General features: G+C 39.5%; 1 protein-coding gene across 1 annotated transcript in view; it reads right to left on the reverse strand.

The window, feature by feature from the left end:
• Positions 1–1,001: 1,001 nt before the first annotated feature.
• Positions 1,002–18,010, reverse strand: part of tnfsf10l (TNF superfamily member 10, like) — a 77,867-nt gene continuing 60,858 nt past the window's right edge. The window contains exons 3-7 of the mRNA XM_084923662.1: positions 13,411–13,447; positions 13,198–13,305; positions 10,000–10,163; positions 9,535–9,645; positions 1,002–9,421 (exon numbers count right to left, since the gene is read on the reverse strand). Coding sequence (XP_084779788.1) covers positions 9,236–9,421; positions 9,535–9,645; positions 10,000–10,163; positions 13,198–13,305; positions 13,411–13,447 — 606 coding nt within the window. The 3' untranslated portion in view covers positions 1,002–9,235. The remainder of the gene's footprint in view (positions 9,422–9,534; positions 9,646–9,999; positions 10,164–13,197; positions 13,306–13,410; positions 13,448–18,010) is intronic.

Here is an 18,010-nt window from a genome sequence, read left to right on the forward strand (position 1 = left end):
CTGGATATCCTCAGGTAATAAAATTCCTGTTTTGAGACGTAGAACAAAGGTGAGCCTTGGTTCTGGATTAACCTTTTAACCAGTTGGACAGAGGGAGCAGTAAACATGTGTTGTAATTACACTAAAATCTTGTAATTACAGTGCCAAAGAGTTTACATCTGCAGCCAATCATAGTGGCAGGCAAGATAGCTTTGAGAAACTGGGTCTGTTGTTTCAAGACAATCAGACAATCAATTGTAAGAGTTTTAGATCCTAAATGAACAAAATTTTTTTTGAATTTTTTATACAATTTTTTTTTACAATTGCTGGTGTTACCATTATAGCATCAGCAACCTATAACATCCATACAAGACAGGATGATTCATGCTTTTGTATTTTCTTACACCAAATTCTTACCCTACCATCTAAATGTGGCAGCAGAAATCGACCCCCATGAGACAAGGCAATGTTTTCTGTTGTCCAAATTTTGGTGAGCCTGTGTGAATTGAAGCATTTGCTGCTATTATCTTATCAGGCAGGAGTGGCACCTGCTGTGGCTTTCTGCTGCTGTAGCATGGCTGCTTCAAGTTTTTTGTGCATTCAAAGATGTTTGTCTGCATAACTTGGCCATAACGAATGTTTTTTGTTACCTTCCTGTCGAGTTTGGCCATTGTCCCAGCACGTTCTCACTCCTGAGCGTACATGTGTAGATTCATTCCAAACGGTTCTCACGTTTTCATTTTTTCTGATCTCGTAATGTAGAGACACGTTGGGTGCCTGGAAGCGTAATATATCGACGATTTGTCACCTAGCGTAAAATGTTACGCTTTGGGAGTGAGAACGTGTTGATTCTCCTCACCTCTGAAATCAAGAAGGCATTTTCAGACCATTCTCTGTAAATCCTAGAGATGGTTATGTGGAAACATCCCAGCAGATCAGCCCATGTGACAGCAACAACCATGCCACATTCACTTACACAGTCACTTACATCTCTATTTAAAGCAAACAACTTGGCACTGATATTCCTGTTTGACAGTAGGCACTTTATTTGAGCACAAAATGACACAGAAGAGCATTATTTTTAAAAGGCACAAGGCAATCAGCAGAACTTTACATGTACATTCTTCAGTTGGTATCAAATGTGATTTTAAGAAAAGCAAAAGGATATGTGTTGAACAGTATCTACATTCATAAACTGCTTTAATGGAGAACTGTTTGTTTCACTGATCCCTGTGATGAGAATCAGTTTGTAGTGTATTAACGTGTCATTTTTTATAAACTAGAAGACATATATGAGCAGAAACAATCATGAACAAAAATCTCCACCTCGTGACTGTAGTGTACCAGTGACCTCATAATCTCAGATTCAGACAGTGATAGCTTCATACGCTGAAAGCCTAAGAAATCAATTCATCAATGTAGCTGATTTGTCAGAGTGGGGAATTGGAAACAAGCTTTATCTAACACTAACAACACACTAGAAACTGTTTCATAATGAAGATTTATGTTGTATATGTGCACTTGATTCATTTCAGCTCAGTGTAAGTCTGCTGCTGTTTAGTTGCTCTCTGTTTCACCGAGTGTGTCCTCTGCTAGACTGTGTTTGTGACGCAGAGAGGAGAAGAGGAGTGAAAACCACAGTAGCCAACTTGAGGAAAATACAATACGCTACTGTGACTGTAATAAAAAGTTTCCAACTAGTGCTAATCCACCTAAATTCTTTGCTTGTGATGATAGTTTGCTACAGGAACTGTAAACATTTTCATGCGCTCAGGGATTTTTTCTCTATTCTGACTGGCAGGAACAGAATACTATCTCTGTTATGGGTCTGTCTGATTCACAAATTCAGCCCTGCATTTTCTTCACACAGTGGGGTCTAATGCTGTTCTTGTTTGTCTTCAAAGAAATCTTGTGAGTGAGTAAATGAGTGAAGCTTCCGTAAGCCAAAGGGTGAGGTTGGGGCTAATTTACATATCTACTGAGCCATGAATAGTAAAAGTGTTGTTTACATCATTTTAGGCCATGGAGCGATTACTTTCTAAATGTGTAATTTGGTGGTAGAGTGGGTCACCGGAATTCAAAGCACATTCACTCTTGTACTCTTAGTCAAGCTGGCATTGGAAAGGAAATGTGTTCATTTTTGGAAAGAACAGAATTATATGTGAGGTTTTTGACCAAAGCTTAGGCAGCCAGCTGATTATGAGATTGCTTGTTTCACATCCTTGGAAAACACAGGCATGCAGGAAAAGCATAAACAGCACTTGTTCTGCTTTTGTGCAAAACATTTAATGTTTAATTATGCAAGCGGTGCTGCTTAGTGACAACTGATACAAATCTGCATAGCGGTGCACATCAAAGTCAGAAATAGAAGCAGCAATTTAAAAAAAGCACTCTGCTGTTTTCAGATGCTTGTTTGGCATATGTTCGACTTATTGCGTAACAGTGATTGTCTTTTATTTGTAAGATATTCAAATATGTACACAGTTCCAATCCTCTGCAGTGGGGGAAATTTGCCTGTCCTCACCTCCTCGAGGGCTGTTTCGGTGCTTGCAATAGAATATAAATGTTTGAGTTCTGACAAGTATGCCTGTGCAGATATAAAGACATTTGGGGGATCTGGTTGTGTTTGTCCTCTTCAGTTGCCGTGTTCAATAAATTTGCCAAATAATACAAAACAGTAATTATCATTGTGTCAGTTCCCTGCAAAAACTGGCAAAAGGAAAACTAATCTGGTCCTGATGAGTTGATAGAGTTAGTTGTTTCATGTCGGTGCCAACAGAGCACTGCGGCATATTTGCTGTGTATGTGGTACTCCACCAACATTTGGGGGTGTATTTCAAAATCTGCCAGTCACTCGAGCTGTTAAATAGACTTAAATTTGATTATTTCTTTAAGTGTCCTGCAACATGCAGCTATTTAATAAGCAACAGATGTTTCTTAGAGCTGGTGTTGAAACCAAATATAATGGCTGGGTTGCACCCGGGGAACAACTTGAACCGTAGAAAATTAGCTAACTGGCAGGAACTGTGGTCAAATTATAACATATAATGGTCTCACTTGTGGTTCTGTGCAAAATCATTATGGTAACATGTTAAGATATGTAAGGTAGATGGTTGCTATGAATTTAAAATGTATGCTTCAAGTTCTTCCAAAATTTGGCTTATGAGAAAGGATGCATTCAGCTTGTTTATTAGTGTCCAAATGGTTTATTTTGTCGGGGAATCACGACCTCAGACCCTTAAATACAGCTACATCCTCACCGGGATCAAAACAGGAGCTTGAAGGTGGTGTTTTTCCCACCCCGTGTAAAGCCAAGACTGGAGAAGCTGTTGTGTTTGGACACCCAGTTTGTCAAAGTGAAACTGGACCTCCCCTTCAAAATATATATCTATGTTCCACAAGCCACGCTGCTTGCAAAATATAAACACAGCATGAATCTTGGATGGGAGCTCAAAACAGAGCATAACTGGAAAAGATCTCAATGCTGACTTACATGAGGTCTAGATTTTAGAGTGCCCCATGGTGATGGCTTAGTTTCTCTTTCCAGGTCTTGTAGAGAGCAAGAGATGGACAATTTGTCTGACTTGCGGTCTGGCACTTTCAAGCGCAATGCTTTCAACTGTTGTCCAAAACCATTTTTGTGCATAACCACACACACACACACACACACACACACACACACACACACACACACACAGATACACGCACAGGAAAACAGACAAGATCTGATTTCAAACTAAAAGCAATATTTTACCAAAACACATCAAAAACAGGCCTTGCTCAATAATAAGAACTGAACTACAAAGGTAAACATCGCTGGGTGGTGATGTTTTATCATTCACAATCCAACAGATTTAACCAAACACGTGTTGGATTCACAGCAGACCACACATATATTTGTACTCTTCCTATCTCACAATACGACCCTTCTAATTATCATCTGCTGGATGAGCAGCATTTACATATGATAAACTTTGGTTTTACTTTAAGTCGCCTCATCAATTTAACTTCATGCTCTCGCTTTCTCATGCACTATACTTTCAATCTTGCCAATATAATAGCAACAATTTTGTATTTAGTAAGGCTTAGAAGTAGTAATTGAGACCATAAACACATCAGCAACGTGTTTAGAGTGGCTGCAGATAAGTTAAAAAGTTAGACTTTTTGCTCATTGGCCTCCATACAATCTGACTTCTTTTTGCGACCACAAGAGTCGCCCCCTGCTGGGGATTAGTAAGACTGTAGGTTTAAGGCACATGAACGTTATGTCCATCTTATGTCCAACACATAAAAGAACACCCACAACCACAAGACTAGACAGTGGCAATACCTAATCTTTGATTCATTTCAAGTTGTAACATTTTTGTCACTGTTTTACATTACTATCGTGTTAGTTAATATTTCTGTGATAACCTTGAGTAGTTTGGGGAAAGCTTTTTTTATTGACCCAGTAATGTACTCTGAGTTTAGGACCGACTATTGTTGCTCATCAGCCTAGTAAAATCCAATGACTTGGATTTATTTCACCCCCACCAAACACCATCTGATGTAGATGTTTTGAGTTACTTGGATGATTTGTTGTGACATTACCCCACAGTGTGCTGACAAGCTCATGTTTTATGTTTTTAAATGATAAACTAAAGCAGCATGTGTCCTTATTTATACATTATCTAACAGAAAGTGAAATGCTGAGAGATGAACACACTCACTCTGCAGGGTACTACACATGAAAAACATTTTAGCTTCAGAAATTTAATTAACCAACCAGCAGGAGTAACGAGTGTGTACACAGAAATGTAATGAAATGATCTGTAAATCAAATCATAACAGAACAACTGTCCAATTACTTGCAACATATGGATCTCTGAAAATCTTTGGCTTCAGCGTAATGAATACATCTCAGAGGACAATCATTTATGGATGGAAAAGTGACTTTACATGACATAAACTTCTCAGTTATTATCTTGTAACTCTGTGACACATTGTGAAACATTTTAAATCACTAAATCACTATGCACAGCGACCCCAACACAGCTAAATGCTGAAATATGTTATTTTATAATCATTTCTGTTAAATCTGGAGCAAATTTGTAACATTGTTTTTGCCTGCAAATTGTAAAACCTAAGTTAGCCTAGCATAGCACAAAAAATAAACATGGAAGCCATTACCACGACTTTTCCCAATGCTCACTAATTGCTCACAAATAGCCTGTCTTCTATACTGTGAATTTAATAAAGCTGCTACTAGTAAACATTTGAAAAGTTTCAATGCAACTTCTTATCAATTCTACTGTTTCTGATACCTATGCTAATCTAAGCTAATTATCTACTAGCTATTGCCAGCTACACCCCAGTCATACAGGCCTAGAGAATGACTGCTGTGGCAGCAACAAGTAAACGTGTGAAGTCCCCAGTATGTTATTGAGTGATTAATGGAGGTTACTGGTAGTCACTATGTGAAACTGGCTACCAAGAGGATGTTGCACCAAAAACCTTGTTAGCAGATTGCTGCTGTTGCATGAGAAACACTGACTTGTCTGCAAACCCTCGCCAATTAGTCACCAAAAGGCAATGAAATTAAGGAAAGTACAACATGAAGACAGTTCTCCATCAAAGTAAAAGGTGCATCTTTTGAAACACATTGGTTATAGCAGCAAAGCACAACATTTACTTAGTTAACTTTCTAGATTTCTGGTTTGAATTGTATATTTTTAAGTTTTACTAAGGCTTGGCCAGTAAATGGAACATCTTTGCAGATAATTCTACAACTTTCCTGCAAATTATCGGCAACTTCAGTAATTTGCTAGCAACCAAAGCAATCACACAGGTTTTTGTGTCTGGCTAACAGTTTAGTTGGCAGAAAGTAAAATTTTAGCTTTACCACAAATATCTTTCCACATCAAACCAAGATACTACCAAATCTTGGTTAATGGCTGACCTACACCTAAATCAGCAGATGAAAAGGTGTTTGTCTGTTTGCTTGTTTTTTCACTCAAAAGAATAACCATTTAAACTGCAAAAGGTAGGAAAACTTTGTATACGTGGTACAGAGATTTACAGTTATAATATTATTGCACATGTTGCATAATTGTTGAAGTTACCATATATTATTTTAACTGGAATATAACTTGACTTCACACAGGGAGCGTTAGAGCAACAGAAACATGTGCAGGTGCGTGCCACCTAGCAAAAATTGAGCTTAAAGCAGTAATTTAATGCAATATGAGATTTGCCTTTAATTTTGTCATTTGAGCAGAAAATAAACCAGCTTTGTTGCTGTGTTTTCATAGCATGCCTGACAAAACTACACCATAACATAACCTTCTTCACGGTATGCATACAAAGATATCCTGTGCTGTATGGGAAGGAGGGGCTTAGTCTGGAAGTTACCCTATCAAATGTGTGCTTAAGTGTACAAAGTGTACAAAGCAAACTGGAGCTCACATTTGCAAATAAACACATGTGAAAAACGTTTTTTTTACCGCATTTTCTGAATCATCTATGTGAACCAAGCCCTTTGAACAAACATATATTCTTGTGTGCGCACCCTCGCTGTATGCCAGATCACTGACAATTACCAGATGGCACAGGGAGGCTAGACAGCCCAGATTAATCAGGGCATATGTCTTCACGCTGGATGTGACATTGGATGATGTGTGTGTCTACATAGCACAGGCTAGCCTGGATGTAGTGTGAGGTGATGTGTGTACTTTTTTTATGTGCACACAGAGAAAAAAGCATGTAGGGGTTGTGTCTGTGCTAGGCGGTGGATGATTTATGTCTGCAAATATCCTCTCTCACTCGTTCCAAATCTTGGGCTGTGTTCACTTGACTTGGTGTGGGATCCTGTGTTTCAGATTTGTAACATCTGAGTGTGTTTGAGAATACAGTTTCTGAACTGCTCATAATGTTTTCAATTGTTATGTGTATGCACCAGTGTTACTAAGTGACTGTCAGCCAATTTTAGTCAGCTGTTTGTGTTTCTGAACAAACAATTTCAGCACCGATGCATTAAATTAGTTTCCATACCCTATTTCTTTCACTGTCACTGACGTCTACAATAATAACATAGCTGAGGTTACATAATGAAAGTATTGTTTATCTTCCCTTAACCTGGGCACAGGCTGCTTAAAAACCAGCCTTTTTGCTAAGTCAAGTGCTTTACAGTTGTAGTCGTTCTCATAACCAGCAGGGGGCAAATCTCTTGTTGCAGAAGCAGGTCTGATCATGTAGAAGTCAGTAGGAAAATTATCTCACATGACGTCTGACCTCAGTAAACAATCTCCTGATGAGTAAATGTTTGCAGACGCAAGCTGAAGATACCGACCACCACAATGCTAAACTCAAAGCTCGATAATGTCCACAAACCAGTGGGTGACTGTGTATTCAAACTATCAAAATGTTCCTTTGAGTTTTTCTGCTAAACCCATGTTCTTGCTTAAGGTGTGGATTTTTTGCATTCTGAGTGTCCAGATGGTGGTTAAAATGTTTAGCACCAATCATTTTTCAGCAAGTAGAAGGACAATATGTTCCACTCTAGCTAGCACAGAGAAAGCTTTTATTGGCTGTTTCCTTATTTAAAACGAGTCGCCACAGCGGATGCATCCACATATTTGATTTGGCACAGATTTTTAGGCTGGATGCCCTTCCTGATGCAACCCTCCCTCTGTGTTAGCTACTATACTACAGGATTTTTCTTTTTTTAACTGAAGCATTGACATTGCTAGAGGCTTGACAGGTTTTAAACTTTCCCCAAATGCAGAAGCTAGACGAACAATTACAGTGAAAGAAAGCATAGAAAAAAGTGCTCATGTGAATGGGTGAATGAGGCAAGCTGTATGAACCGCTTTGAGTGCACTATATAAAACCAGTCCATTTACTAAATGCTGCAGTCGTTTTAGGTAAGTGCACATTTTGCCGTGTTCAAGTTGAGCTACTACCCTGGAAAGATAATGCGATACACCAACTATGTTAACTCCATGTATCCAAAATGAGATTTTTATGTTATGGAACCAATGATCATTGCAGTGAAAACAACAACTCCATGTAACCCAACCTAAATGTCACTTTAATCCATGCTCTCTGTGATTGTGCAACTAGACTATTTGCATGTGTTTCTGTCATCTTCTTCTCACATTGTTGCTTTGTGGTTGGTTGCATAACTGCTCCATGAACTCAAATATAATGCAGCTTCACAGGTTCGACAAGATAGATAAAATAAAATAGTTAACATGAAAAGATAAGAGAAGGAATCAAGGGAAAGAGAAAGAAGAGACATCAACCACGCAGAGTGGTCAGGCTGCATACTACCCACAGCATCGCTCTCTGTCCTTTAATCTTTCAGTGCCGGGCTAATTCTTATTGGCGTTAACAAGATTTCTCCCTCCTTGTTTTCACTTCTTCTTGGCTTGCAGACTCCTCTTCAAAAAGCTCTTGGCTCTTTCTACAGTTTGTCACAGAGGCAATCCCCTTCCTCCACTAAAGGTCTTTACATAAAATCCACAGTTTTAGTGTGTCGCAAGTAGGAAGTCTTTAGATTCCCCAAGTGGTTTTAAGTCCAGTCAAAGGTAAAATAAAAATCAATTACTTTTAAAATCACCACAGTCCATTGTGTAAATCTCATTCTCAGCCATACATATGTACAGAACTCCCATCGCACACTTAAAAAATAAGTTTTTGCTTTGGTTTGATTGTTTCATTTTCTTCTGCAGCCGTTGATGTAGAGAGTAAAGTTTTTATTTTGTGTAAATTCTTCAAATCCAAACCAAGGGTTTAATTTTTTCCCATAAAAAGGTCACTGACATATTCACACATGTAGGGTCGTGTTATATTGAGATCTAGATAGCATGGTGGACTAATTTCTGAACTTCATCTAGAAGGTTGTGATTTTATGTTTTTTCCTGTGGCAAATTCCTGTAAATCAAAGTCCTCACATTTATTTATTTTTCATAATTGCACATGTCTTTTATCTTGAAGTCTTGCTTTCTCTTAATCGAGAGAGTAGGAAAGGCAAATCCACTATCCTCTTGCAGCATTCTTCACCCATGTAGATCTTTCAAACCCCAGTTCTTCCATCCTTCAGTGCATCTGCCCAAGCAAACACTGAAGATCCAGACCCCCATCTCCTCTTCTGTCTATAGGACCATTCCCCCCCCCAAATCAGTGGATATTCAAAAGGCCCCAAGCTCTCCAGCCCATCTGTTTATCCATCCATTGTCCCATCACTTCTTTTTTTTTTTTCTCCAATCCTTTCCTCTCAGAGGTCCAGACGGAAGGCGCCAAAGTAGCTAGCAGATTCTTCTGCATTTACCATGGTGGGGGAAGAGACAGAGACGAAGATCTCGTCACCGGCCCTCAGTTCAAAAAGTCCTCCCTGGTAAACGGAGTGTAGGGCGTACTCAGCGTCTGGAGCCCAGCACTTGGTTCCCACACCTTTCAGGAGCTGGAAAAAAAGAACAAAGAAGAGAAAATCATCCCAGTGCTAATGAAAGTGCTGAAAGGTACAAATACTTCAGGGTGATCTTTGATTGTTTTAGGAAAACAGAGATGCTGTACCTGTATGGGGCTTGGGTAGGACGTTTTCTTGTAGACGCACTGCACCAGTTGGTGGCTGACGCTGCGCTGGTCCCCCTCATTTGCAGATGGGGATGGATAACGGAAATACACCTGGACAAAGGTGGAAATAAGTTAATGCAGTGAGCTGTTTTATGTTTTTTCCTCTTTGACGTGCCCTTGTTTTTGACAGAAAAGCAGGTTTCCTGCAGTCTACCTTACAGGTAGACCCTACTTGTAAGGTGGACCCTACGATAATAAATCCAATCATCATCATCCAATCCAATAATAAATGTTGTAAACAACAATTAATGGTTAATAAAATTGAATATACAACAGTCACAGACACCTTTATTCAGCAGCTATCACTACAAGGTTAATTAATGACAAACTTGTCATGTTAAAACACACAAAAATATGGCTAGTACAGTGCCTGGAGCATCTCCTCCATCTGCATAGCTTTCTCACCTGTGAGTACAGATAGTACCTCCCATCTTGGGGCACTCGGAGCTTCCCATTAGACAGGGTCATGTTGTGCAGGTGAGCTCCTAGGCTCTGATTGGCCCATGAGCGGACCAAATGGCGGCAGGACTGATGAAGACCAGGCATGATGCTCAGGGAGGAAGAAAACCCTGTTGGCGAAGATTAAAAAAGTGTCAAGAGACAAATTCTAAACAGAAGAGGGAAGAAAAACTGTCACATGGGGATGGAAAATAAAAGGAGTGGGGAAAAACAAACCAGCTAAAGCCTAGAAATCATAGATTGGATGTAGTAAAAAAAAAAAAAAATCAATACCAGCTTTAAAAACTAAGCAAAGACACATATCAGTGAGTGTTTGCCCAAAGCTCAAAAGTGGCAGCAGCTGGCAAAATGAACCTTGAATAAATACAGATTATGACTCCAGAGTAGTGCTCTTCTTTCTTACAGCCGCCAAAGTTGAGCAATAGTTTGCCTTTTCCCTTAAAGCCTTTAAAATATTGAGAAACATCTGAAATACTGAGTTAAAAAAGATAAAATCCTGTGATTAAAAAAAAGCACTTTTAATTACAGTATTATTTAAAATTTTGGTGAACGATGTTTACATTACACAGTTGAGCAAGTTGCACCATGTCTATTGGACAATGCAGGCGATGTGGATTTTCCTTCTGAGTACTCTGTAACAGGGCACTCTGAAGTGCACATTCAAACTTGTACAATGGCCACTTATAGCAGAAGTGGCGATTTAATCTTTGGTTAAGCCTGTTTCACCGGTAAGAGGCACCAGCTTGAAGCCAAAGTCCTGTAAGATGCAGGAAATACTGAATACTGCTGACTAGAACCATGTGTAGCAGTTTTCCTCATGGCAGAAATTAAACATTTAACACAAGTGATTTCTTGTGCATGCTGGCTTTATTTCCTCTGCAGCGTGTACTTGTGTGACTAGTGTGCAAATCTGAAACACTGCCATCAACAATAGAAGCATAGGTCTATAACACTACAATGTAAATGCTGTGATTTATTAGCACATAACAATCACAGAGACCTTAACTGAATAAACTCTTCCATCTGATCCAACGCTGAAAAATGATTTACAATCCAGAAGTGCGAAAAACTGCAGTTCCTTTAGTGGCCACTTGAGGCTCCAAAAACAAGTCAGTTTCCAAAGACTTGCATTAAAAAACATGTTTACAGCCTGATACCAAAAACTGTGTTAGCTTTTCTCTTCATAAGAACTCCATGCTGGGTGATTTTTTTATTTTAGAACACATCCACCTGGATACTGAAGGGATAGGGGGGTACATTCACTTTAAATGAAAAGTTTTCCCAAAAGAGCTTCACCTCTGCTAGTCAATGAAGTGGACTGCACCGTTGTGTACGTGCTGTTTTAGCAGGTACTATCCAAAAAATAATATGACTTACTGTATGGAACAAACCATCCAAGACGTGTGTTACTGACCTGTTGTCTGTGTGACAGTCGTGACAACTTGGTCTTCAAGATGCACTGAAACTGGAAAACGGTAAACGGAGATGGTGTGCCTTTAATTACAAGTTGCATTTTTTGAAACTTGTTGGCTGCACCTCTGCAGTGCAACTTTTACTTTGAATGTAAAAGTAAATTTATTGTACAGTTTTTCAAGTTGCACTGCTGCTCAGCTAATAGTTAGCAAGTATTCGCAGACAAACATGAAAAACAGGAAACTGAGGCAGTTTGTTACCAAACAAATCAATTGCTTGGAGGTTTTTGGTGCAGCAACTTCCGTGCAACCAATTTCCAGCCAGGAACTATCAGAAACCCTAACAACCAGTCAGGAAAGACGCAGTTGCAACTAGCAAATGGTGATGTCCAACATGGCGATAATTCACGGCATAACTCTTAATGTCTGCAAAATGTGTGCAAGCTTATCTTCATTAACTAATACGTAAGCATGCTGTGCTTTTGCTGTGCTTCTGTCCACATAAGGTACCTTAGGGCTCCAAACAAACCAACGTGGCAGCAGCCAAAAGGCTAACTCTGAAGCTTCAAAATGGACAGTCCAAACCCAGATGGCGAAGTCATGGTGACTACTTCCATTCTTTACACTCTCAGTTGTAATTAGTTGGGTCATAGCTTGTGTGTGCCAGCGTGAAACAGTTTTCTTCATGTGTAGGATAACTTCTCTTTCTAAGAAACACCCATCGCGGATCAAAGTTCCTCCTGTATTTCCTTATGAGAAATCCAGGCTTAATGTGTGAACCTCACCCTCTTACACACACACAGTCTTTCTAGCTCTTGCACACACACACACACAGCACATTTCTTACCCTTTGTCAGCTCAGTGGAAATAACATAAGGAAGGCTTTGCCAGATTGTCAACACCCTTCAGCTTGCACGACCGATTCAGATGAAACAATACCAAAGTCATGAAAAACACATTCCAACTTTAAATTCCATGTTTTATAACGTGTGTGATTCTGATCTGTGAACTATATAAATATCTACTTTACTGCCACATACAGCATACTGGTAGATCTCACAGACTCAGCTTAAAACTTCAGTGTTTCTTAGTAAATGCCTCGGGCACACAGGAAGTGGTACGAAAAAGAGCAGCAGAGTAGACTTTAATGTGCTTCTAAACATGCTACACAGGAAAATGGGGAAGAAAATGTGATTTGTAACTTTAACAGATGGAATAACTTAATAATCCACCCATTCATCTTTTTTAATTGGTTATACAGATAGGACCAGTAGAAGGAAACAAAGCTTCCTAAACAGGACTGTAGTGTGTGTAAATCTGAAAATAGCCACTGGGTGTGCGCGACAGTCACGGACTGTAGTGCTACATTTCTGTGATCTAAGGAGCTTGGAAAGAAAAGCTCTAGACTTTAAGTTTCTTGAAGATTTTTTATCTTTCATCTGAGAAGCTTCTTCAGATTTTTTTCTTTAGATATTTTTTAAACTTCATGAGCAGCTGCTCCCAATGCTCCTCAGTGTTCCTTAGTCTAATATTCAGTCCAGATGTCTGCACCATGTAGGAACCAAAACTGTTTATGTGCTTATCGTTGGTTTTATCCATTCAACCCACAGTTTTGTGCATGCTTGGCACATGCAAAACATACGGCTCAGCGGCAAAATTTTCATTTTCCTCTCCAACTTCCCGAAATCTTTCGCCTAGATTAATGATGACCGCTGAAACACAGATGCCTCACCTTGAGAACTGGCGTCTCTGAGGGTCAAGTGGGCAGATGGCCTCTGGGTCACGGGGCTCATAAACTTTGACCCTGAGTTGTTGAAATTGTGAGGCATGGTTCTCGCCTCTAAGGGAGAAAGGGGATCAAAGAACATTAAAAAAGTTAGTGAGAAGGTGTGTGTCTGTCTGTGTTTGTGTTTGTGTGTGTGTCTGTAGACAAAGGGATGCTCACCAGTGAAGATGCGCTTTGAGATGATGCTATCTGCCACCTAAAAGAAAATATAGAAAAACATACAAGTCAACAAAAATGTGAGAATAAGAAAAAAAAGGAATTATTCACTTCATGCTGTTAAATTTAACATCTTAGCGTGACCTAAAAAAAAAAGAATGTGCAAACTCACTGCTGGATAAAAAGTAGGTTAATGTAACATGGTGAGCTAGACTAGCTTGTTTCATCTGAGTAACGCAAATAACAAAGGATTATTCACACAGGGCTGGATAGGATACAGCTGATTCATCTAATGCCATCCACCAAAATTACTGGACATGTAAAACGATATAAAATTGTAATATTTGTGTAAAAATCTAACATTCAAACTTTTGTTGATAAGTAAACTAAATCAGCAAAAATAAAGTAATTTTTTAAAGTGTATTTAATTTATTTTTGTATATTTTGTATACTTTTTGTTTTTTGTCCTAAATTAAATCTCTATATACTATTTACATGTTTTGAATACATTTATTTATTTAAATTATTATATTTCTATTTTTTCCAATGCTTTTTGAAGCATAATAAAACATTAGCAATAAGCAAATAAAATATAATGGTTAACTTAATTCTCTAATGCCTGACAGGAGGTCAACTTAGGTCTGATGACTGTTGTAAATACACGAGCATAAATCAAAGTTACATGAACTTTCCATAGTGTTCCAGAGAGAGGGGAAACTGCTCATTTTAAGTTAACTACAGTACATACAGTACATATTAAATAACTGAGAAACGGGATTGTAAATAGCTTGATTGAATTATTTCAGGAAATCAGAGTATCTCCAGTTACAGCTCTACATTGCATAGCCACAGGAGCACAACATCCTTAAACTATGCACGGAATCAGTCTTTAATTAATCATTAAAGCAATTAAACAGCACCACAATAAGGTTTTGAACTTGGGAATTATTGGTCCCATAAATCACTCCCCCACAAATGTTGTCTGTAATTGGATAAAGTACAAAACACTAAGTGTATGTAAGTCAATTTAAAGATAAATGCACTGTGTTGTACTGTAAGTGTTGTCTGTAAATCCATTTTTACAGCTTTGTAACTGTTAATAAAGATGAGCTTATGCAGCTAAAGTGAGAGTCGAAGGTGTTATTTAACTCTGACTGTAAAGTGAATCATTAACCTGCAGTTGTTTCTTTGGGCTCCTCAGACAGCCAGAGCCAGTTTTATGGGTGTGAAGTGGCTGCAGTGGACACAGTTGTTTTGTTTGTGTCGACTGTTCTGTAATGAATTTATTGATTCTATAGTTGAGTAATATTTGTACAGCCCTAAAGCAGAAATGTGTCATGGTTGAGCTTCGTGATGTTTACGACACCGTCCCAGCTTTGATTCAAAAGAAAAGAAAGTTTGCTAAGAGAGGAACCCTTAAGGCAACAAACATGTTCTAGGGACAAGACAAAAGGAGAAGTACTGAAATTACAACACGAATCATTGTGAATATATGAGATGAAGATAAAGATATAAATATTAGGTTTTTTAAGTTTAGCTGCTAAAGGTAAAAGATATTTCCTTTTTTCACAGAAAAATCTTCAGTTGACCCAAAATGCTGCACCGAGAGCACTAACTGGGACTAGAAAGAGAGAGCATATTTCTCCCATTTTGGCTTTGTTTTGGCTCCCTGTTTAATCCAGAATCAAGTTTAAAATATAAAGTCTTTAATAATCAGGCCCCATCTTATCTTAAAGAGCCTTCAGCTTTCAGGCCCCTCATCTGTGGAAACAGCTCCAATTTGGATTTGGTAGACAGACTCTTTCAAGATTAAGTTTTCCGTATAGTTATGCTGGACCAGGTGACCCTGAACCATCCCTTAGTTACGCTCCTAAAGACTGAGACTGCTGGAGGATTTCCCATGATGCCATTAGCACTTCTCCTCCAATCCCTTCTTTCTTCCTTTGTACACCACTATTGCATGTCATTAACTTTTGTCCCAGACTGCCTTTTGTCCTGTTTATTGCCTTTGGTCTATTACCCCCTCACTCCCAAACCAGTTGCAGCAGATGGCTGCCCCTCCCTGAGCCTGGTTCTGCTTCTTCCTCCCTGCCATCATAAAGTACTAGTGGAGCTCTCCCTCTAAGACCTTGCAGGTCTTCACGTCACAACAAAGTGCCTTGAGATGAGTGTTGCTATGAACTGGTATAATTAATCTGAATTATTTTATCGTAGCTCAACTAACTTTACTACACTTCTCTCAGTGAGAATGAGGGAGAAGGACCTGATCCTGATGAATAATGACTACAGGAGAAAGAACATTCAGGACATTTTCATCAGCGGAGAATGTGTGGAGAGGTTTCAGACTTAGCTTAGTTTTAAAATTGGACAATACACTACATACTCTTTTTTTCTTTCATTTTACACTCTCCTGTCTTTTTTGCCTTCTTCCATCATCTCAACTCTAAAATATAAACTTTCCTTTTCTTCCCTCAACAGCACACACATCCCCGTCGTCCAGTCTCTGGTTTATTTCTCCTGCTCCTCTCTATCATTTATGTTCCCAGCGAGTGGCTTTTGTTTCATCCCAGGTGTAGACACAGCCAGGACCAAAATACAAACAACTGACAAATTCAAAGAAAAAAGAACAAACAGCCAAAAATCAAGCCGACACAAAGTGTGTTCTAGTAAAGTGTTTGGGCACCTCGTGCTGCCAGAACAGCTTTGGTGTGCCTTGGCATTGATTCCTCAAGTCTCTGGAACATCAATCTAACAAATGATATTCCTTTATTTGGTGTTTTGATGATGTGGTGGAGAGTGCTGTCCAAAGCATGGGCCCAAAGATCTCCCACTGGTGTTAAACCAAACTGAAAGCTGGTGACTTAAAGCGAAAGCATATGATTCTCATCAAACCACTCGGTGGCATTGTCATCCTGGAGTCTGCCATGAGGATACAAGTGTTTTAAACTGATCTTTTCCTCTAAGGAATCAAGAAAGCCAACCCCTAACAGAGCCACCAGACCCCATAACGGCAAGGGTCAAGGGTTTAAGTTCTTCCTTTAATTTGTCACGCGTGCACACACACACAGATGCGTTTTGTCTCTCACACACACTCAGTAAATCTTCTTCTCCTACACACTGCTTTCTCTACTGACTCGTGTTCCTTTTTTTTGTCTCTCCCACTTTGTAAATCAAGCTTCAGTTGCCTTTTGTGCATGAAATAGATTTCCCTCAACTTTAACTTACTTAGCGAGCTTTTAATTTATAATTCCTTTTACTTCTCTCCCCCCTTTTGCCTCTTCTCTCTCCCTTTCCCCCCTTTCTACTACATGTCTGCCCACTCTGCCCACCTGTTGGGCTCATGTGGTCAATCTGAAGTGCCCCGAAGCTGGGCACTGAGCTCCTATTGAAATAAATCTCTGCGATTAATTTGCAGAAATACCACAATATCCTGAATATGATTAATTCCATTTTTAATGGTCACCCAGCTGCTCACGTGATGTTATTCTTGGCAGTGGGATTGTTTCTCCTGCACTGAACACTCAGCTCAACCTGCAAATTGAGCATGATCGCTCTGGGGTTCAGTATGTGTGTGTGTGTCAGCGTGACACCACGGCTTGTGTATATCCTATGTACTCTAAGGGGGGAACACAATATAGAAAAGCGCAACACAGAGTGTCGGCTGGTCTCGCTCGGCGTAGCGTGCCTGTCTCTGCCTAACGTTCCTTGGGTCCTGAAACCAGAAAATTACCCCCACACACACTTAAAGAGAGAAAATTGCCAACAGATTTTCTGCCCTGCATGTGGCTGCAGTTGAAGAAAGAAAGGGGGAAAAAAACAACCCAGAAAAACACAGTGTTTCAGAAGCTTTCAAGCTCTTTCAGGGCAACTCTGGAGCAACATGTTTTCATTATGTCTGCTGTCTCTGATGCTTAAGCTCTCGCTTGGGAAACTATGGGATGGTTGCAGCGTGACATCAGCTACATGCATAATGCTGCACACAGGATTGGAAGGTTTCAGTGGCATCCTGAAAGATTCTGGACCAGCAGCACTTTTAAATGTGAAACCAGTGTCACTTGGAGTTATAGTGCTTTGTTTCCTTTACTGCCATTTGCCATCTGGTTTTTATTTACAACCTTCTGTATGCAGTTACATATGCTCACTGGCCACTTCATTAGGTACAAGGTGTCAACCGCTCACTAATGCAATCAGCCAATCACATGGTGGCAACTGCATGCATTTAGGTATATAGGCATGGTCAATACGACCTTCAAATACCAAACAGGAAATAAAGCTGAGGAAGGAAGTAATAATAATTTCTTATTACAACCAAGGTATTCAGAAGAGTGTCTCTAAACAGACTGCAGGTCAATCCTTGAAGCAGATGGGCTACAGCAGCAGAAGACCACACTGGGTGCCATTGCTGTCAGCTAAGAACAGGAAACTGAGGCTACAGTTCACACAGACTTAATCATTATATTGGACTATTGGGGAAACATTGTCTGGTTTAATGAGTCTCAATTTCTGCAGCCACATTTGGATAGTTCAGTCAGAATTCAGTATAAACGACATGAAAGCATGGATCCATCGCGCCTAATAAAAACAAACCCGGGGTACTAGTGGT

This window comes from Perissodus microlepis, chromosome 3 (genome assembly GCF_051167445.1).
Source record: "Perissodus microlepis isolate ML-2025 ecotype Zambia chromosome 3, ASM5116744v1, whole genome shotgun sequence".
In the NCBI taxonomy this organism is placed as follows: domain Eukaryota; kingdom Metazoa; phylum Chordata; class Actinopteri; order Cichliformes; family Cichlidae; genus Perissodus; species Perissodus microlepis.